General features: G+C 34.1%; 2 protein-coding genes across 3 annotated transcripts in view; both read left to right on the forward strand.

Moving 5' to 3' along the window:
- Nucleotides 1-707, forward strand: part of LOC111711880 (ADP-ribosylation factor-like protein 16) — a 5955-nt gene extending 5248 nt beyond the window's left edge. Inside the window, exons 6-7 of the mRNA XM_023486339.1 lie at nt 120-170; nt 665-707. Coding sequence (XP_023342107.1) covers nt 120-170; nt 665-692 — 79 coding nt within the window. The 3' untranslated portion in view covers nt 693-707. The remainder of the gene's footprint in view (nt 1-119; nt 171-664) is intronic.
- Nucleotides 708-719: 12 nt separating this feature from the next.
- On the forward strand, nt 720-19948 carry LOC111711879 (integrator complex subunit 13). 2 transcript variants are annotated; one of them, XM_023486337.1, is made up of 24 exons: nt 720-765; nt 1399-1444; nt 2508-2613; nt 3394-3497; nt 5036-5095; nt 5327-5402; nt 6088-6188; nt 6596-6710; nt 7205-7283; nt 7661-7734; nt 7998-8083; nt 8387-8496; nt 10831-10923; nt 11363-11450; nt 11546-11631; nt 12985-13047; nt 14090-14194; nt 14806-14893; nt 15068-15182; nt 16291-16373; nt 17125-17199; nt 17898-17970; nt 19293-19405; nt 19736-19948. In XM_023486337.1, exons 3-24 carry the CDS (start codon nt 2511-2513, stop codon nt 19844-19846), a joined length of 2001 nt encoding a protein of 666 aa, XP_023342105.1. In that variant the 5' UTR covers nt 720-765; nt 1399-1444; nt 2508-2510; the 3' UTR covers nt 19847-19948. The 2 variants fall into 2 exon arrangements, with proteins under 2 accessions (XP_023342105.1, XP_023342106.1); XM_023486338.1 differs by lacking the exons at nt 720-765; nt 3394-3497.
- The last annotated feature ends 96 nt before the right edge of the window (nt 19949-20044 follow it).

The raw sequence follows: 20044 nt of genomic DNA on the forward strand, positions 1-20044 counted from the left end.
TACCCCCCCCCCCCATTCTCCCTGAATTGCCAGTCATAGATAAATGCTTTTTTTATAAATAGTTACGAAATTGTTAATCACTTATATTTTTGATAAATTGCTAAGAAATGTTGGTTTAGTAAGGTAGACCGAGGAGCCGAGCAGGTGGATGTTATCATTCATAATACAAGGAATATCGGATACTTTTGTTGATACAATTGTTAATTATTTATATAACAATAAAACAAAACCGAGGAAATAAGCCCGTTTTCGTGACTAGAAGCTAGCTAGGGTTATATATTTTTTTGAAAAATCGTTCAACCTCCCCCCCCCCCTCGATATCTGTATACGTGCGCGTACATTCATTTCTACTTTCTACATTCATTGCATAGTTTTCTTTGAGACTCCACCCAGACAAGTAGAAGATGGCTCCACAAAACATACAGTGATAACCAGAAAATTCTGGAATAGGAAGTCGACTTTTAGACTCAAGTTATGACTTTAAATAGTCCAACGTACATGAGGCACAGCAAGTGTGCTTTTTACATAGATCCATTTCACTTAATTAGTGATTTAATAATAAACTAGTAAAGCTATTTGCCTTGTAACAGCTTCAAATGCACTTCAGTATTGCTTTAATGTCGTCTTCCTATTCTCTAGTTTCTGGTTATCACTGTATCCGAAGTTTAAGGTTATGTTTAAGTATCTGTTAAATGAAGGCTGAATGAGTTTATATCAAAAACGTATGTGAAAGTCAAAATATTACGATACAGCTCAAAAACCTGGGTAAGAATACTACTCTACCTCGAGAGTAGGGTTGGGAATTTGATTTCGTTCTTTTTTGAGTCTTTTATTAGGTTTTAATAATAGGCTTTAATAGTTTAAACAAAATTTTGAGAAGTTTTACAAATTTCAAAACTGTTAATTCCAACCATTCGTTGTTCTTACACTAAAAAAAATTTTTTTTAAACCTGGTACATTAATAGCTGTATGTTATGGCTATTTTTAACCCTGGTACATTAATAGCTGTATGTTATGGCTATTTTTAACCCTGGTACATTAATAGCTGTATGTTTTGGCTATTTTTAACCCTGGTACATTAATAGCTGTATGTTATGGCTATTTTTAACCCTGGTACAATAATAGCTGTATGTTATGGCTATTTTGGAGAAGATATTTGCATAAATGAATCTATCAATCTATCAAAGGACNTTGAACCCTATGTTTCCATTAGACATGCCCCCCGGCGGCCTGGACCCTAGGCCTAATATAATCAACTTACTTATTTTATTTTTTATCAATTGACAATTTGTCCATATTTATAATAAATTTTCAGATTTTTTCAATCAGACCTTAATCTTATTTACAATTTTTTCTTGATAGGGTTTTTTTTGTTTTCCAAACTATTTAATCATTTAGGAAGGATTGTCTGAAGTTCAGGACTGGATAAGAGATATTTTTAAAGGTAGGTTTTTGCGAATTTCTAGTTTGTTTTTTTAGTATCCTTGTTAAAAATGATTTTAGGCTTTGTGCTAAAAAAAACACTTAATTATGAAATGTTACCTAACGTAAATACAGAGGTGTATATTTTCCTGGTAAATAATCCCCCCCCCTTTTTGAAAATCATTTTTTTCCCTCCAGAAATTATGTGTGTACTTATTTTAGGGTTTTATTCGCTGAATTGGGAAAATAAACACATTTTTTTGGGCATGAAAAAGAATAAAACTTGCCTTTTCACGTTCAAATTTCTTCCTAGGGTGACCAGTTCTGTCAGCCCATGGATACGTTTCGGCGGCTAGGAGCGCCGACCCCTATTTCATTGAATGATTGGGTGTCCTTAAATAATAATAATAAGGATAATAATACCCCCCAGATCTTCAAAATTTATTAACCCCCCCCCCTTCCCCCTGGCATAGTGTGGTCAAAGTGGAAATTACTGGTCTGACTTCATTGCAAAAAAAGTGCATTTTCCGCATTTCACGGCAAAATGACAAAAAATCTTTGTTTTTATGCGAATTATCATTTCTTTTTTATACAATTTAAAATTTCTCTGACATTTTTTGTTTTTAAATCTTTGTCATTATTGTGTCACATTCCTTAAAATGTTACATCTGAAAGGGCAAATTCACTGAAATACGTCCATAAATCGACACGTTTTTAGATCTTGGCATTTTAACATAATTTATTTTGTTAAACATGACTCTTCTTCCTGATAAAAAAAAGTCTGTTCTAAAATACCGATTTATTAAATGATTTTCAACAATTTATTTTAAAAAAACGTTAAAAAAATATTATTTGATTAACATTTTAAAACTTAACTATTCCTTTTTGATCAGAATAAGCCTTATTCCAAAGCCCCCTTAAACGTACCATACTGTGCCAAGAGGGGGGGGGGTTAATTTTTAAAATATACACCCCTGTGTAAATACTTACTGGACTAATGTTAGAAACACAAATTAGGCACATCAGGCACACCATATTTTGTTTTAAAAAGATGAGACATTATTTGATTATTTATTCTTGTTTAGAAAATGAAGTTTCCCTGTAGTCACAAGACAGTGATAGTTCTCGACCATGGGCCACAGTTTGCACAGCCGTGTCATTCTGTTGAATTTGATGTACAGCGGGCCAGAGGTAATTAAATGTACAATTTGTACAGCCGTGTCATTCTATTGAATTTAATGTACAGCGGGCCAGAGGTAATTAAATGTACAATTTGTACAGTCGTGGCATTCTGTTGAATTTGGTGTACAGCGGGCCAGAGGTAATCAAATGTACAATTTGCACAGCCGTGTCATTCTGTTGAATTTGATGTACAGCGGGCCAGAGGTAATTAAATGTACAATTTGTACAGCCGTGTCATTCTGTTGAATTTAATGTACAGCGGGCCAGAGGTAATCAAATGTACAATTTGTACAGTCGTGTCATTCTGTTGAATTTGATGTACAGCGGGCCAGAGGTAATCAAATGTACAATTTGTACAGTCGTGTCATTCTGTTGAGTTTGATGTACAGCGGGCCAGAGGTAATCAAATGTACAATTTGTACAGTCGTGTCATTCTGTTAAATTTAATGTACCATGGGCCAGAGGTAATCAAATGTACAATTTGTACAGCCGTGTCATTCTGTTGAGTTTGATGTGTGCACACTGCACACCATACAAACTTACTCGATATCATGGGGGGAGGATTATTTAATTATTTTGGAAATTTTCAACACTATGTTTGGATATGTTTTTATCTCCGAATTTGAGAAAATTTTGTGATTTTAACTTCAATAAGAGGAAAGCACATGCATTCTGTGGTTAGAAATATCAAAAAGATCAAGGTATTGAAACTTGCCATTCTTGACAGTGGATGTTATTTAAAATATTTTATGTACTGTACTGTTACTGTACACTTACTTTAATATCTAGGTCCTGGATATATTCCCCTGGCCCCTGTTTCTAAAACTGTCTGGACCTGTGTAGTTGAGGCAACGTTGGAATACTGCAGAATAGTCTGGGACATATTTCCACAGGTTTTCATGTACAGGCGTACTGTTGGTTACACTGGGATACATTGGTATCATGTACATATGAATTGTAGTACACACTGGGATATACTCAAACATGCAAATTTGTACGTAGGATACATGTACACATATACTATAGGATTCACTGGGATGTATTGATAACATGTACAGACGTACTTTAGGATACACTGGGATATATTGGTAGCATGTACATATGTACGAAAGTATACACTGGACATATTTCCATAGGTTTACATGTACACTGTACAGGCTTTAATTTGATCGGTTTAATTGGTGTATTTATGTTGTTGTATCACTGATGTCATAATTAAAACTTAAGGCGTACATAAGGATACACAGGGATATATTGGTATCATGAACTTTACATATGTACTGAAGTATACACTGGGATATATTTCCACAGGTTAACATGTACAGGCGCGGCGTACTGCAGGATACGCTGGGATTTATTGGTAGCATGTACATATGTACTAAAGTATACGCTGAGATATATTTTTACAGGTTAACATGTAAAGGCGTACTACAGGATACACCGGTATAAATTGGTATCATGTACATATACTAAAGTAAACATTGGGATATTTTTAAACATGTAAATATGTACGTAGGATACTCGTGGATATTGGCAAAATGGTAACATACAACATTTGTACTGAAGGATATCTTGGGCTGCATTAGTAACATTTACATATGTACTCAAAGATACTGAGATATATTGTAAACATGCAACATATGTTCAATAGAATACAACAAGTACATATGCAAATTGTAGGTTGAAATGAATCATATTGTAGAATTTGTATCGCTGAAATAGGGAAAAGGATTTATTTCAAGTAAGAGGGGAGATAAAAAGAATCAAAGGAGAAAATCTAGCCACTCTAAAATTTAATATTATTTTTAATATCATTTGACACATCAATTTTGCACCCGTGGGCCCTGAATAATTATAAAAGAAGATGCCCCTGAACCCCTATAAATTTGAAAGAAGATATCCCAGAGCCCCTATGAATTTGATAATAGAGTAGTTTAACGCTTTCTCTAACCAACATACTAGGGTAATTGTATACAAATCCATCAAAAAAAAAGTCATTGGAAAAAAAAGTATTTGAAAATTAAGTCCAGGGAAATCAGTCTATAGAAAAAGGGTCATTGGTAAATAAGTCATTCTTTTTTATCAAGGATTTTTCTTCCGGATATTTTACTGAATCTGAGATTGAGGTCACAAGAAAAAAAATCATAAAAAGAAGCAATGTACAGTGTATACTGTTCAACATAAACCTGATCAAACTGGGGAAACTTTCTTAGACACAAATAAAAAAGTCATTTCTTAAAAGTCCTTCATAATTCTATGACTTTTTTCCTCATGACTATTTTGGTATTAAAAATTAGAACTTTTTCCCACATACTCTTTTGATTGGGACTTTAATGGATGTTACCAATTTTTATATTTATTACGTCATATGTCAACCAAGGTTAACTTTGTTTTTTTTTAATATTTTGTACAAACAATTCAATTCATTCAGGACAAGAATATTAGATTTGTGGTTGCTAGACATAACCCTGAAATCTTGAATGGTTGGCAGGTATTATTCTTTCCAAACTTTTGCAGGGGAGTATATTCTTACAAGAAGTTAAATTATTCCCCCCCCCCCAGGTCATTGTTGTCCAGAATTTTTTTTTTTTACTCCCTTTTTCTTGAGTTTTCAGAGAAAAAATATACTCCCCTGAACTTTTGATACAGAATTAAGAGAGATGGACACGGTGTCCTTAGTCCTAGGTAAAACTCCTTAACTAAAAAGAATGTTTTGAATCAGGATGAACACCAGAATTGTAACAGTATTATGACAGCTCTAGCTGGAGTTGGTAGACCGTCAGATAGAAAATATACAGGTTTATTATATTACTAGGCTTTTAGGGCGCTTCACGCCCATCTTCTATTTTAATTGTGAACATTTTCTCTTTGTATACAGTGTAAAAGAAAAACAAAAAAGTTCGCGGATTTAAAAAAAATCGTGTTTTTTTTATTTAATGCAAATCGAATTTTGTTGGAGGTAAATTTTTGAAATTTTGATCATCGAAACTTTCCCTGGGTATATGTGAAGTCCCACACAAAACTTAGACCCAATTGGTTCAGCCGTTTTGACGTTTATGGGATACAAACAAACAACACCCAAACAGACAAGCAAAGTATATAGATAGACTATGCTTTCAAGCGCTTCACCTCCATCTATTATTTCAATTGTGAACATTTTCTCTTTGTATAGTAGTATACATTGTAAAACAAAACAAAAAAATTACGGATTTTATATAAAAAATGTTGTTAACTTTCAAAAGTCAATGAAAATCAAATTAAGATGGAGCTATGTTTTGAAATTTTGATCATCCATAAACCTGCCTTGGGGACATGTGAAGTCCCACACAAAATTTGGGCCAATCGGTTCTGGCGTTTTGACGTTTATTGGATACAAACAAACAAACACTCAGACATGCAAAGTATATATATAAGATGAATCAAGTTTTTATTGAAAGCATTTTTTTCTTCGCCTGCAAAATTTTTTAGTCGCAATAACTTAAGGTAATGTGGCCCGATATATTGTGGATGGTATTGAGCTTGCTCTGGAGTCTCTCTGTGAGCCAACACCGAGACAGACTGAGCTCCTGGAGAATAATAGCCAGGTAAAACTTGGGACTTTTCTTCAGGGATTTTTAATGCAGTTATCTTTAATTTGAGCAGTCTACCAGATTTGTTTGTTTATAATTGTGACTTCAGAGTCCGAAACTAAATAACGAATAGTTACGACTAAAATGTTAAGTTTCAGCTTTAATGCCTCCCCTGATTTAATGTAAACCTAGTAATAATTTTAGCTTTTTATTAATGTTGATGTTTTCTCTCCTACATATCAAAACAAAAACATTTGTGTGCGAAAGTTTTTCAGTAAATAAGTTAAAAGTTATTAATTCTGATCCGCCCTCCAATTAGACATTTATTGGATCCAAACCAACGAACAGAGATCGCTTCCAAGGGCATTATTTTGAATCAATTACTGTTAAATCGTCGATTTCATATATTTTTATCTCTAAAGGTTATCAACCGTGGAAGATTGATTGTCATCACAACAGTGGTTGATGATGTCTACCGTAGAAACCTACTGAGTGCTGCCCAGGAGAAGATAATGAAAATCAACCAGGAAAACTCAGGTACGCAGTTGTCAGTGCACATATTTACCATACAAGTTAAACATTTAAACAAATCCATTGCTGCACTAGAAAGCTTTGATTTATCTGCTTTCTCTGACTTCATTTAAAAGGACAATGAGCATAATTTCAAGTGACCCTCCATGCAAAGATGGCAATCCCCAATTTACAACGATATCCTTAAATCCTTAACCTCATTAACAATGTGGAAGATACTGCCGTTTTTCTGATTTGTAAAGTGTTTTTTTCTGTGAGTTTCTCCATTGCTTCTTATAAACAAGAAATGCGCATGTCTCTTTTGCAGAGAAATCGCAAATGAAAATAAACGCACAAAAACAATATCTAATTCATACTTGATCAGAAAGCTTTCACCCATTTTAAATCTGGCATTGCCATCTATACATGGATGGGGACTTGAAATTACACTTACAGTCCCTTTAAGGAAGAACTGAAACTCAAAAAGAATACATACCAGACTTAATTTAAACTTTGTCCAGGTTGTGATGGCGAAGGTTTGGCTTTAAACCATGTTGAGCTTGTTCTTGTCCATACAACACCGACTGGTATAGAGTACAGGTAAATGATTACAACTGTATCTCTATGTTCATCTCTAAAACGCCATCATTGTTCATGGTACTTGTATTTACCTATGACAGGTTATGGATAATAAACAAGATGAACCCTGTTCGTGCACAACTGCTGGTATTGAACTATAGATAACTGATCATTTACCATGTAGAATATAGAGCATGTGCATTGTGCAGGCAAAACAGTTTTCATTGCACAATGCACATGTCATGCTGGCCCTCGAATCCAAGTATTTTAGGAAAGAATTCAAATGATTGTTTGGAAGCAGAGTTTCCGTTAAACATTAAAAATATTTTACTCAACGATTTAAAATGTGGAATAACAATTCTCTTTAAAATTCAATAATGTTACTTAATTCTAATTAGGCTTCGAACTGAGCAGGATAATGTGGAAAACATATCTCCTTTTCTCTCCACACTTTTCTACAGTGTTTTGGCAGGTTAGTTTATTAGGAAGTTATTTAAGAAAAAATTAATTATTTGTTATTTAAGTTTTAACCAATAAGTTTACTTTCCTTGGAGTTCTGGATTAATTATTGTTTAAAATTCAAAGTCAAGGGCCTAAAAGAAAATGTAGTATTTGTGTGTTTTTTTACTTGACTCTTGTTTTCTGGTAGATTTTGTCTATGCATTTCTTAAGTGGCATCAAATTAGGATAGGAGGACATAAAATAATTGAAATTTGACTGTTTTTCTTTCAATAGGTCCGGGATTATCAATGAAGCTACTCTACCTATGCTTGAAGCACTATGATTTGGCCTCTACAACTGTCACTGGTATTCCTATGAAGGTATTGAACATATGCATGGTCACAACATCTTCATTTATTACCTTTGTGTCTTTTATTTGGTGAGTTTTGTACTCGGGGACCCAAACTCAGGTGTGAGAGTGGATTAAGGTGACAGTGTAGGTCGCAGGTGGATCAGTTCGTCTGTGCGGCCTGACCTGGGTTCAATATTACTATGAAGTGAGTGGTCCAAACAGGCTACATCGCCTTAAGACTTACATCTCAGAACTTAGAGGGAGTGCTGAAGGATCGAGTGATTTATCAGCTGAAGAGAGATAAGGACTTCTCAAAATAAATTAATTGTAGGAAGAGCAGAATGCCTCTAGTTCTGCTAACTATGATGTTGAACTTTTCCACGAAGCAGCTTCTCATAGAAGATTACTGGGAGACTTTGCTGACATGATCATGGCAGCCAGGTCAGTTCAGTTTAGGGCATTACTTTTTATTTTTAAGGGTCTGTATGCAAGATAATTGTGTGTATTTGTCTCGGAACCTGCTTGTAGTCAGCGGTTAATTCAAGTATGCGCTACTCAACTAAACACAGCGCACACTTGAATTTTCAGCTGAACATGAGCAGGTTTTGCAGTTTAAACACACATCTAATATGCACTCGACGAAAAATATATAAATGAAAATAAACAGTTTAAGGCAACAAAATTATTGATATATAGTTCATACTTGATCAGATTAAGGTTTCAAGGGTACTGTTGTAAATCGGACATTGTCCCCTCTGCATGGAGGGTCACTTGAAATTGCTCCCTTTGAGGCATATTCTCATCAAGGGTTCAATTTTAGAAATAGCTCATTAGTTTCAGTGAGGGAAAATTTCCTCTGATTCATGGTGTTGACTCCTCAAAAGTTTAAGCAATGTATATCAAGTATGTTTAGTCTATGAAATATGCGGGAACAGTTTTAAAGAGCTCCATATAATTATTCAAATAAAAAACTAAATATCTGCAGCAATCGATTATTAGTATAGGTTTCGAAAACAACATTTTATAAATTCTTTCGATGTCTCCAAACTTCTGAGTCAAACTGTATGAAAATTTGGATTTCGATTAATTTCTGAAAAATATATATTTTGATTATTGTAAGCTAGAGTAAGGGTGGAAAATTTTGCCACTTTTAAAATAAAATTTAAAAATTCAAAAGTGTCATTTTTTTATTATTATTTTTAAAATCATTTAGATTTTTTTTCTAAACACTATTACAAACTAGAAAAATAATTCGTCAAAATAACTTAAGATGGATATTAAAATATTGATACAAATGAGTTTAGAAACGTTAAATTGGTAAATATCCCTCCTCCCTCTTGCAAAGATATTTGTCAGAGTATCAAAAAATCGATTTTTTAGCCCTAAATTAATAACACAAATTAATGAATATAGAAAAACAGACATATGAATAGTATTTAACGGTTCAAGACGCATGTTTTGATACCCCTATACGATCAGCATGTTTAGATACCCCTATACGATCAGCATGTTTAGATACCCCTATACGATCAGCATGTTTAGATACCCCTATACGATCAGCATGTTTAGATACCCCTATACGATCAGCATGTTTAGATACCCCTATACGATCAGCATGTTTAGATACCCCTATACGATCAGCATGTTTNCATACAGTGATAACCAGAAAACTCAGGAATAGTAAGAAGATTTTGAGGATCAAGTTTAACTTTAAAAAAATCATTAACCATGAAACACAGCATTTGTGCAGTGTAAAAAGACCCATTTCACAAAAAAAGTCATTTTTGAATTGTCTGGTAAAACTATTTGCTTTGTAACGCGATCAAATACAATTAAGTACTGATATAATATCGTCTTCCTTTTTCATTGTTTTCTGGTTATCACTGTATATAAAAGTTACATTTCGGAAAAGTAAATAAAAAATCAGTTGTCGCATGTTTTAATTTGTCAACAACAACAAAATGTTATTTTTAACATATTTCAGGCCTTTTTAAGGGGGGGGGCGGGTCGCCCGACCCTTAATGAATTTAAAGCTGCCAGCCTTCATAGGGTTGAATGAAATTACATTTATATTAAATTATTCATTAGAACAATATTAACCAAATCCAGTATCCGCCCCTGTAAATGAGTCAAGACTCACCCTCTCCATTATCTAGCTGTTCCTGTTGATGTGGATGGTGGGGAAGATGGAGACTGGGAAAAGCGTTATAACTTAACTTTCGTCCAGAAACGTATTTGTTTTCAACATGTTTTGCACAGACAACACTAAATTTTCCCGGAGTCCAGAACCTGGCTTTCCTGTAAAGTTACTCCACGCTTTTAAAACTTTTCATCTTTAGGAAAAGAATGAAATCTTATCTTATATGTTTGATCCGTGTAACAATTTAACACTGAACAATCCTCATGCTTGTTTTTACTGAGAAATCATGTAACTGATCAAAACAAATCCCCCCAAGAACAGTGTACTACATGTACACAATAACATACCAATATATGTTTACAATGTCATACCAATACAGGTGCCACCTGTTATTCTATAGTATATATATTCTGAGCTTTTACCTTTTTCATAAAATAAACTCTAGCAGGCATAATAATATTACGGCTTTTGAAATTAGGTATTACAATGCTAATTCATAACAAAGACGATATCCAATTCGTCACTGAATTCCCATGTTTTTTGGGACACCCTGTATTATCAGTAGACTTAGAAGACGACATTTTATATTGTCTTTCGGTATCTTCAAAGTTCTGGGTTAAACTGTATGTTTAAAGTGAGGGAAGTGAATATCAGACCTGTAAGCTCAAGTGGTGTACACCTAGAGGAAGCTCAGCTAATGAACTTCAACACTGCTCGGGTACTTTCAGGTACAGTACAGTAAAGCTCTTAGGTACAGTACATATTTCACAACTATAGACATTGCCTCTAAAAAATTACAGTACAAAGTACAGTACAACACAGCAGAGCGCAGCACAGTACAGCACAGCACAGTATAACATAGCACAGGACAGCACAGCACAGGAGAGCATAGCACAGCACAGCACAACATAATACAACATAGCGCAGCACAGCAAACAACAGTACAGCACATCACAGTACAGCACAGCACAGTACAATACAGCACAGTACAGTACAGTACAGTACAGTACAGTACAGTACAGTACAGTACAGTACAGTACAGTACAGTACAGTACAGTATAGTACAGGAGAGAACAGGAGAGCAGAGCAGTGCAGAGTAGTGCAGTGCAGGAGAGATTAAAAAATAGTATTAACTATAATGATGATAAAAATGAATTAAATGTTCAGAATAACTCCAACGGAAGTGAACAGTAGACAGTCTTCTTGTCTTACAAATTTCCTTCTCTCTGGTAGAAGTGTTATGCTCGAGATGCAGGTACATTATTTAACGTCAGGATATACATATTGTGGAAGAAACCTTCCCCCCCATGCTTTCAAGGAAATTTACACCCCTGAATTTTACTTTTACAGAGGAGGAGTACTGGCGTTAAAACAATATCTCATATGTTGACTTCTCATGGGGGAGAGATATTTATTCACACACTTAGTTCTAACAGGTATTTTATTGTTAGAGACTTTAAGTGTAGTTTTAAATAACTCTTCATGCAAAGATGACAATGCCCTTTTCACAACAGTGCCCTTTATTGTCTGATCAAGGATGAATTAGATATCAATGTTATTCATTTTGAAAACTAATTATTTTCAATTGTAGATTCCCCACAAAAGTTTTTGAAAAAAAAATTACAGAATGAAATATTATAAACCTAGAAGAACGACAATATCTTCCACATTATTGATCGGATAAGGGGTACAGGGGTCACTTAAGTTTAAGCTAACACGTACAGTCCCGTCAACCGGGCAACCGTAGTACATTCGAATTTCCGAGCCGGGTCAACCTTTCCGGTCCCAGTTTGTACTGTGCCTAGCTCAATGGACAGGACTAGCCTGTGCAACAAGGTTGACGCGGTCAGACTTTTTGCTTCATATAGGTTGAATCTACTTTTACTAAAGGGGCAGAGGTGCGTGGTCAACTGATCAATATTTCATCTATTAATAAGACTTCAGAACATTTCAAGAAAAGAATTGAAAACTGTCTAGGGTTTCTCTGAAACAAGTGTGTTTAAGGTTTTTTACCAACTAAATGTCGTTTTTTTCTAATCAAAAATTGTATTACTTAAGAGTACGTCTAGTAGGTACAATGCCAATAAAAAGGAGAAGGAGGGGGGTCGTCTTTATATTCGAAAATGTACTCGTTCCCTTTTCCGAAGATTTTTGATTGCTTTTTCACCCACTAAACAACGTTGTAACCTTCTAGAAAGTGTTACTAGCAGATACGTTGTACATTTACATGAATTTACATTATTCATAAATGTTGGGGTCATCCATAAAACAATATCCTTCAAAATGCTGTTTTAACCTACTCGAAATGTCATTTCTTTTAAAAAATCCACAATTCTTGAATTAGAAACTCGTAATTTATTCCATTCTATTTTTTAAGATTTGAAAATCTTTGGCAAAGAGACCGAGCACACTTCAGAATATTAGGACTACGTTTAAAGGTTAAAACGGAATTTTAGAGCAAAATTGGTCATTAACGACCCCCCAATTACAGGCATTAAAGACCTTTAAGGAATTTGTGATTCTTCAACAGTTATAAGAAATGTTGTAGCAAAACATTATGGCCCTAAGTCAACTGCCTGTCTGACTAGGAACCGCCTGAAAAAGTCTTTTTGAAGAGAAATAAAATAAATAACGTCAATAAGACTTTTTAAGGCAGTCAGATAAGTTCGACATACTTAATAAATCAAAGGCTTAAATTGTACTGTTGTGAATCAAACACGCCACTCTACAAATGAATGTTACTTGGAAGCACGCCTGTAGTCCCTTTGATGGACTTTTATTTGATTCAGGTCCGAGCTTGAAGAGCCTCCGTCTATAAGTGAAGGGCCTGGAGGACGGGTTACTGATTATAGGTATTTTCATTATTTTCTTTCAGGTCATTTTGTACATCAAACTATCTTAAGTTTTTTTTAGTTGACAATTAAACCTGATTTCCAAGAAATTATGGTTTCTTCTTCGAACCAGATTAATTTTCAGATTGGTTCAGGATTCGTTAATTAGCTGATTTGATAAAATGTAATCAGCTTGTACATTTTAAGATTCTTGATTTGGCTGTTTTTAAAATGTTATCAGCTTGTACATTTTAGGATTCGTGAATTAACTGATAAGATAAATGTAATCAGCTTGTTCATTTTAGAATTCGTGAATTGGCTGATTTGATAAAATGTAATCAGCTTGTACATTTTAAGATTCTTGAATTGGCTGTTTTTAAAATGTAATCAGCTTGTACATTTTAGGATTCGTGAATTAACTGATAAGATAAATGTAATCAGCTTGTTCATTTTAGAATTCGTGAATTAACTGATAAGATAAATGTAATCAGCTTGTTCATTTTAGAATTCGTGAATTGACTGATTTGATAAAATGTAATCAGCTTTTTCATTTTAGGATTATTTAATTGGCTGATTAGCTAAAATGTAATCAGCTTGTACATTTTAGGATTCATAATTGGCTGATTTGATAAAATGTTATCAGCTTGTACATTTTAGGATTCATGAATTGGCTGATTTGATAAAATGTAATCAGCTTGTACATTTTAGGATTCGTGAATTGGCTGATTTGATAAAATGTAATCAGCTTGTAAATTTTAGGATTCGTGAATTGGCTGATTTGATAAAATGTAATCAGCTTGTTAATTTTAGGATTCGTGAATTGGCTGATTTGATAAAATGTAATCAGCTTGTAAATTTTAGGATTCGTGAATTGGCTGATTTGATAAAATGTAATCAGCTTGTAAATTTTAGGATTTGTGAATTGGCTGATTTGATAAACATAATCAGCTTGTACATTTTAGAATTCGTGAATTGGCTGATTAGATAAATGTAATCAGCTTGTACATTTTAAGACTCGTGAATTGGCTGATTTGATAAAATGTAATCAGCTTGTACATTTTAGAATTAATGATTTGGCTGATTTGATAAAATGTAATCAGCTCGCTCCCTGCTCCGGTAACCCCGAAGATAACAGTCCTTTACTGCGATCACACAAACGTCTATCTAGGAAAATAAATATTTAAAAATAATTTTTTTAAATATAAGTAATTTAACATTCATCTTGCAGAGACTGTCCATGTAGTGTAAACTATTGCCTGGACATTAAAGTGAATAAGTTCAAGTTAGCCTCCATGCCAAGATGACAATGCTCTATTTTCAAATATGAATTAGATTTCCATGTTTTAGTTTCCTTAAACTGTTGATTTTCATTTACATGGCGGAAAGCGACTTGCGCATTTCTTGCTTATAAGAAGCAATGGAGAAATTATCGAGCCAGAAAATCGACGGTATCAAGTGTACTGTTATAAATCGGGCATCGCCATTTTTGCATGGAGGGTCACTTGAAATTAAACTCACATTCCCTTTATTTTGACCATTTTCTTATTGTTTCCGAAGAAATAATCCGCAAGCTACTTTAAAAAAATATGATTCATTGTTATCATTTTTTTAAATTAAATAAATGTAAATCTCATATCAATGGTCATTCTTTAAGGTGCCTTTGTTTATCAGAGATGTCAATGTCAATTAAAGTTACTGCTTCACCATTTTGAATATCTTTCCCTTATTTTTTATTTTTTATCATTTTATTATTATTGGAGTAAATATTTGTATGATAAGATTTACTAAGGTTCTACCTCTCACCATCTCTTCCTCCACTCTATTCAGCATGTTAGTGTTTAAACCTTTGTACGCGGCTCTTCTAAAGGTAGAGTACCATCAAATACTTAAATATTTTCTTATTTATATCAATTACTAAAGTTTGGGGTGAGGGTAGCCGGTAGGGGTGCATTAACAGTGTGCCCCAAAAATCTGCGATAATCTTGGAGGGGTTGGGGTGGTAGTTCTTAATTATCCCTGAAAAATAAGAAAATATTCTTAGGAAAATATGTTGGAAGACGACTTAGCGGAGTGTAGGGACGTTATCTTTGCAATAATCTCCATGGAGAACAGGGGAGAAGGACTTCCAGGACCCTTTGGGCAGATTGTTCTTCCAGGTAGTGACTAAAGGACTTCCTGGACCCCTTGGCCAGACCGTTCTTTCAGGTAGGGACTAAAGGACTTCTTGGACCCCTTGGGCAGACCGTTCTTCCAGGTAGTGACTAAAGGACTTCCAGGACCCCTCGGGCAGACCGTTCTTCCAGGTAGTGACTAAGGGACTTCCTGGACCCCTTGGGCAGACCGTTCTTCCAGGTAGTGACAAAGGGACTTCCAGGACCCCTTGGGCAGACCGTTCTTTCAGGTAGGGACTAAAGGACTTCCTGGACCCCTTGGGCAGACCGTTCTTTCAGGTAGGGGCTAAAGGACTTCCAGGACCCCTTGGGCAGACCGTTCTTCCAGGTAGTGACTAAGGGACTTCCTGGACCCCTTAGGCAGACCGTTCTTCTAGGTAGTGACTAAAGGACTTCCTGGACCCCTTGGGCAGACCGTTCTTCCAGGTAGTGACTTAAGGACTTCCTGGACCCCTTGGGCAGACCGTTCTTCCAGGTAGTGACTAAGGGACTTCCTGGACCCCTTGAGCAGACTGTTCTTCCAGGTAGTGACTAAAGGACTTCCTGGACCCCTCGGGCAGACCGTTCTTCCAGAGAGAAAGTTTAATATTTAAATAGCTATTCATTATTTTACAGAACTTTTAACCTCGAACTTAAAATTCGCGCATTCTTTAGTTTTAGACTCAGGTAGTGACTTAAGGACTTCCTGGACCCCCTTGACTAATAGTTAGGACCTCTACTTGCAAAACGATTTTCTGGATCCCTGAGTAAAACGATTTGGGACTTATGGACCTCTTAGTCATAAAGAGACTTCAGACCCCTTTTAACAATAAGGGCCTTCTTAAACCCCAGCCAGTGGGCAAACCTACTTTCAAGCAGGGATTTTGTGTGGAGTTTTGTTAATTTTATATTCATGATCTCGATATCTGATGTGGTGATAACTTATAACATTGGTAATTATTTGTTAGTAAGGGACCCCTTGGGACGTTTTTATTGTATAATTACTTCAACATTTATTAACAAACCTTAGATGTTATGATAAAGTTATACAAAGTCAAAGCAAAGCAAATGTAGGAATGACTGAGATATCCTTAATACAAGTTTCTTTGTTAAGGAAAGAAAGGAGGGAAAAAAGAGGAGCAGTATAGAGTAATGTGGACAGAGCTTGAAAGATTTGTTTTAGCACACAGTGACCAGGTTCATAATATATATAATAAAGCTCTTCGCTCATAATTATATAATCTATATATAAATTTGGCTTGTCTGTCTGTTTGTCTGTCTGTTTGTTTGTCTGTTTGTTTGTATCCAATAAACGTCAAAACGGATGAACCGATCGGGCCCAAATTTTTTGTGGGATCTCATGTTACCCCAGGGAAGGTTTATGAATGATTGAAATTTTAAATATTTGTCTCCATCACATTTTTGCATGGAGGGTCACTTGAAATTAAACTCACATTCCCTTTATTTTGACCATTTTCTTATTGTTTCCGAAGAAATAATCCGCAAGCTACTAATCTAAGAAGGTGAAACTACTCAACCCTAGTGGTCTTATTTATGTTAGCTGAGCTATAGCTGGCTAAACGGTTTGACAAAATTGGCTGAAATTTTTCTTAACCTTTAAATTTTATTTTTTTAAATGTCGTATTTTTTTCTTCCAAATTCCACGGGCAACGCTGGGCTTTTCAACTAGTAGTTTATTATTCTTGTAATCCTCCAGGTTATAACTTAAAATCCTTGATATTTATTGCAATTAGATAAATATCATTTTTAATGTTTTCATTAGATTTTATTTGAACATTTTCTTCGAAGAAAAGCGTTTTTGACGGTTTTACAATTTAATTTAACAATTGAAACTTTATTTAATTTGGACTTTTTTAACTAAAGTGCAGTGCACCCCCTTAAGCCAAAATCTTGATTTAAGTCATGTCAAAGCATTGTTTTTATTTAGTCTCCAAGACACCAAGCAGTATTAGAGTGCTTGATGGAGGTCAGGCAGAAGCCTCTGGTTAAGAAGGAAGACAAGGTACTTATAAGACTTTTCATTTAATGTTTTAGAGGGGGGGGGGGGTTTTTTTTGAAAAATACATTTTTGGTAACTTTACAGACTTTTTTTATAAGTCTCCTTCCGGGACAATGTGGGGCATTGTCCATTACTACCTAATTTTCTCTTTTTTAAATTTGTTGTAAATTCTTTAAATTTTGACTATTGTTACCTAATTTCTCTGTTTTAAAATTTGTTGTAAATCCTTTAAATTTTGACTTTTGCTACCTAGTTTTCTCTTTTTTAAATTTGTTGTAAATCCTTAAAATGTTGACTATTGCTACCTAATTTTCTCTTTTTTAAATTTCATTGTTAGAAAACCTTTAAATTTTGACTTGAATCCTAATTTTCTCTTTTTGTAAATTTGTTGTAAATCCTTTAAATGTTGACTTTTGCTACATAATTTTCTCTTTTTTAAATTTGTTGTAAATCCTTTAAATTTTTACTTTTGCTACCTACATTTTCTCTTTTTGTAAATTTGTTGTAAATCCTTTAAATGTTGACTTTTGTTACCTACATTTTCTCTTTTTTTAAATTTGTTATAAATCCTTTAAATTTCGACCATTGCTACCAAATTTTCTCTTTTTTAAATTTGTTTTAAATCCTTTAAAGATCATTTTAATAATGGATCTTGTACAAATATATTTGAATAAAAATAAAAAATTCCGTTTTTTCTATAGGTTGGACTTGACGTTGCACTTAGAGAGCTAGATAAATTTCCATCTCTCTCGGACTCATTCGATAAAACTGAAGGTTATTGTATGTCTAATATTCATCAAAGCTCCCGATTTAAAAGCTTCGAATCGAGTCTTAATTCCTTGAAGTCAGGTTTAAGGCTCAATCAGCTGACGACAAGTTTTGTCACGTGATCGAGAGTTGCCAGCTCTTAGACTCAATTTAGGAATTAAGCCCGATGAAATTAAAACCGACCATAAGTCTGAAATTAGTCTATTTGAGAGATTAGACCTGAGTCTTATTTTCCCGAATTCTTTAAATCGAGGGCTCAGAGCTGGGAACTTTTGAATTGGATACCCTTAATCCCGATTGCTTAATCTGAATATCCAATGTGGACACTTTTAACTTCCTGCTTAATCTGCTCTTTTTCTCTGCTTTTAGATATTCCAACCAATCAGAGTTCTCTCAATGAACAGCAGGCGAAATTTCAAATTTCCCAGCTTCTGATTGGGTGTTCGAGATTATGCATATGTTTTTTATAAACTTTTTTGGATATAAACTAAAGATTTAATTAATCTTGAGATTAATAAAAAGAGGAGATTAAGCATTGATCTCAATATCCACAATTCTGAAGTTTTCAGCTCAGGAAAGGAAATAAACTAAAAGAAGTATTTTTAACTGTATTTTGTATAGTGTTGAAAAAAAGAAATGTTTGAATTTTTTGGCTTTTTTGTATATTTATATCATGACTTGTAAGACTGGTGATTATTTTTCATATTTTATTATCTTCCAATTGAGTAGGCTTGACAAACGTGAATTCTGATCAAAAGGGTTTAAGACAAATGTAAGGTTTTTGTTAAGATTCAGGTTTATGTTTTCAAGAATATTTTTCCTCCCAATTTTACAAGATACAGTTACGTATTTTTTAGACATAAGCCTAATTAAATTGAATGGAGACAGATGTGACCGCTGAATAAGTTTTTACTCACCAAAACCGAGTTCATTGTGTATTACAGAATACATACATGTTCTCCGTGGGCCCACCCTTGCACTAATTCAAAGTGATGTAAAACACTTTTCGCAATTTTAAGTGACACTCCATGCAAAGATAGCAGTGACCGATTCACAAGGGTACTTTTTAAAGCTTTGTCTGATCAAGTTTAAATTAAATATCACTGTTAATGATTTTTAAAACTGATTTTTCAATGTGGGTTCTCTACAAAAGTGACAAGCGCATTTCTACTGCAGGAAAACATGGAAATTTTTTGAATTAAACACGAAAAACGACAAAATTTTCCACAGTATTGATGAGATAAAAGTTTCAAGGGTACCGTTGTGGATCGGGAATTGTCATCTTTGCATGGAAGGTCATTTGACATTACGCTTATATTCCCTTTAAGGTTTGAAAAGATCAAACAGTCCTCATTCTCCTTCTCCTGGATCTAAGAAGGTGAAACTACTCAACCCTAGTGGTCTCTCTCTCCTACAGATCTGGAGAACTAGGAAGGAAAAGGTAATTCATTATATTCATTTTTGTTCCTTTAAACTACTTATTTTCATTTGCAGTTTCTCTGGTGGTGAACCCTTTATTATTTCAAACTTGATCTAACCGAAATTATTCTTCTTATAAACCTATCAAAGAAAAATTTGACCAAAATATCTGGTCAAATTAGTTCAAAAATTATGAATAATATTCACAAAAATGATGAAAACATGCGAACATCTAACCTAAACTAGAGTTTAAGGCGAGTAATCAGTTATATTTGAGTCTTTCCAAATTAAAAGTTAACTTTTGACTTTGTTTTTTTTTTGTTTAACATTTAAAAACTCTTTTATGTTCCAGGAAGCATCACTAATGCATAGAGAGTTCTTGGGACGGAAAAACTTTGGTGATATTGCAAAACTTTATCTCAAGATGGAATCCGACACAGATCCCGGGGCGCAGAAAAAATGAAGAAAACAATTTGGTTCAATTCTAACTTCAGTTTTCAAAAATTGTCAAGTTCTGTACAACTAATATTGTGATAATGTTTGACTGTAATACCTTCTATTTTTGTTGTTGTTCATTTTTATACTTTTCAAGTTCGATCTGAACAAAATTTTACTCTTTCAATTATTTTAAAATCAAGATGGAAACATATTCTATTTTCAT

This window comes from Eurytemora carolleeae, unplaced genomic scaffold (genome assembly GCF_000591075.1).
Source record: "Eurytemora carolleeae unplaced genomic scaffold, Eaff_2.0 scaffold1215, whole genome shotgun sequence".
Taxonomy (NCBI): Eukaryota; Metazoa; Arthropoda; class Copepoda; order Calanoida; family Temoridae; genus Eurytemora; species Eurytemora carolleeae.

What these genes read in the sequence shown, in the direction of transcription:
- LOC111711879 (XM_023486337.1), top strand. Translation starts at nt 2,511, where the DNA reads ATGAAGTTTCCCTGTAGTCACAAGACAGTGATAGTTCTCGACCATGGG. An exon ending in AAATCTTGAATGGTTGGCAG is followed by an intron (nt 5,096 to 5,326) that starts GTATTATTCTTT and finishes GTTTTGAATCAG; the next exon opens with GATGAACACCAGAATTGTAA. An exon ending in TTTTAGCACACAGTGACCAG is followed by an intron (nt 16,374 to 17,124) that starts GTTCATAATATA and finishes GTTTTTATTTAG; the next exon opens with TCTCCAAGACACCAAGCAGT.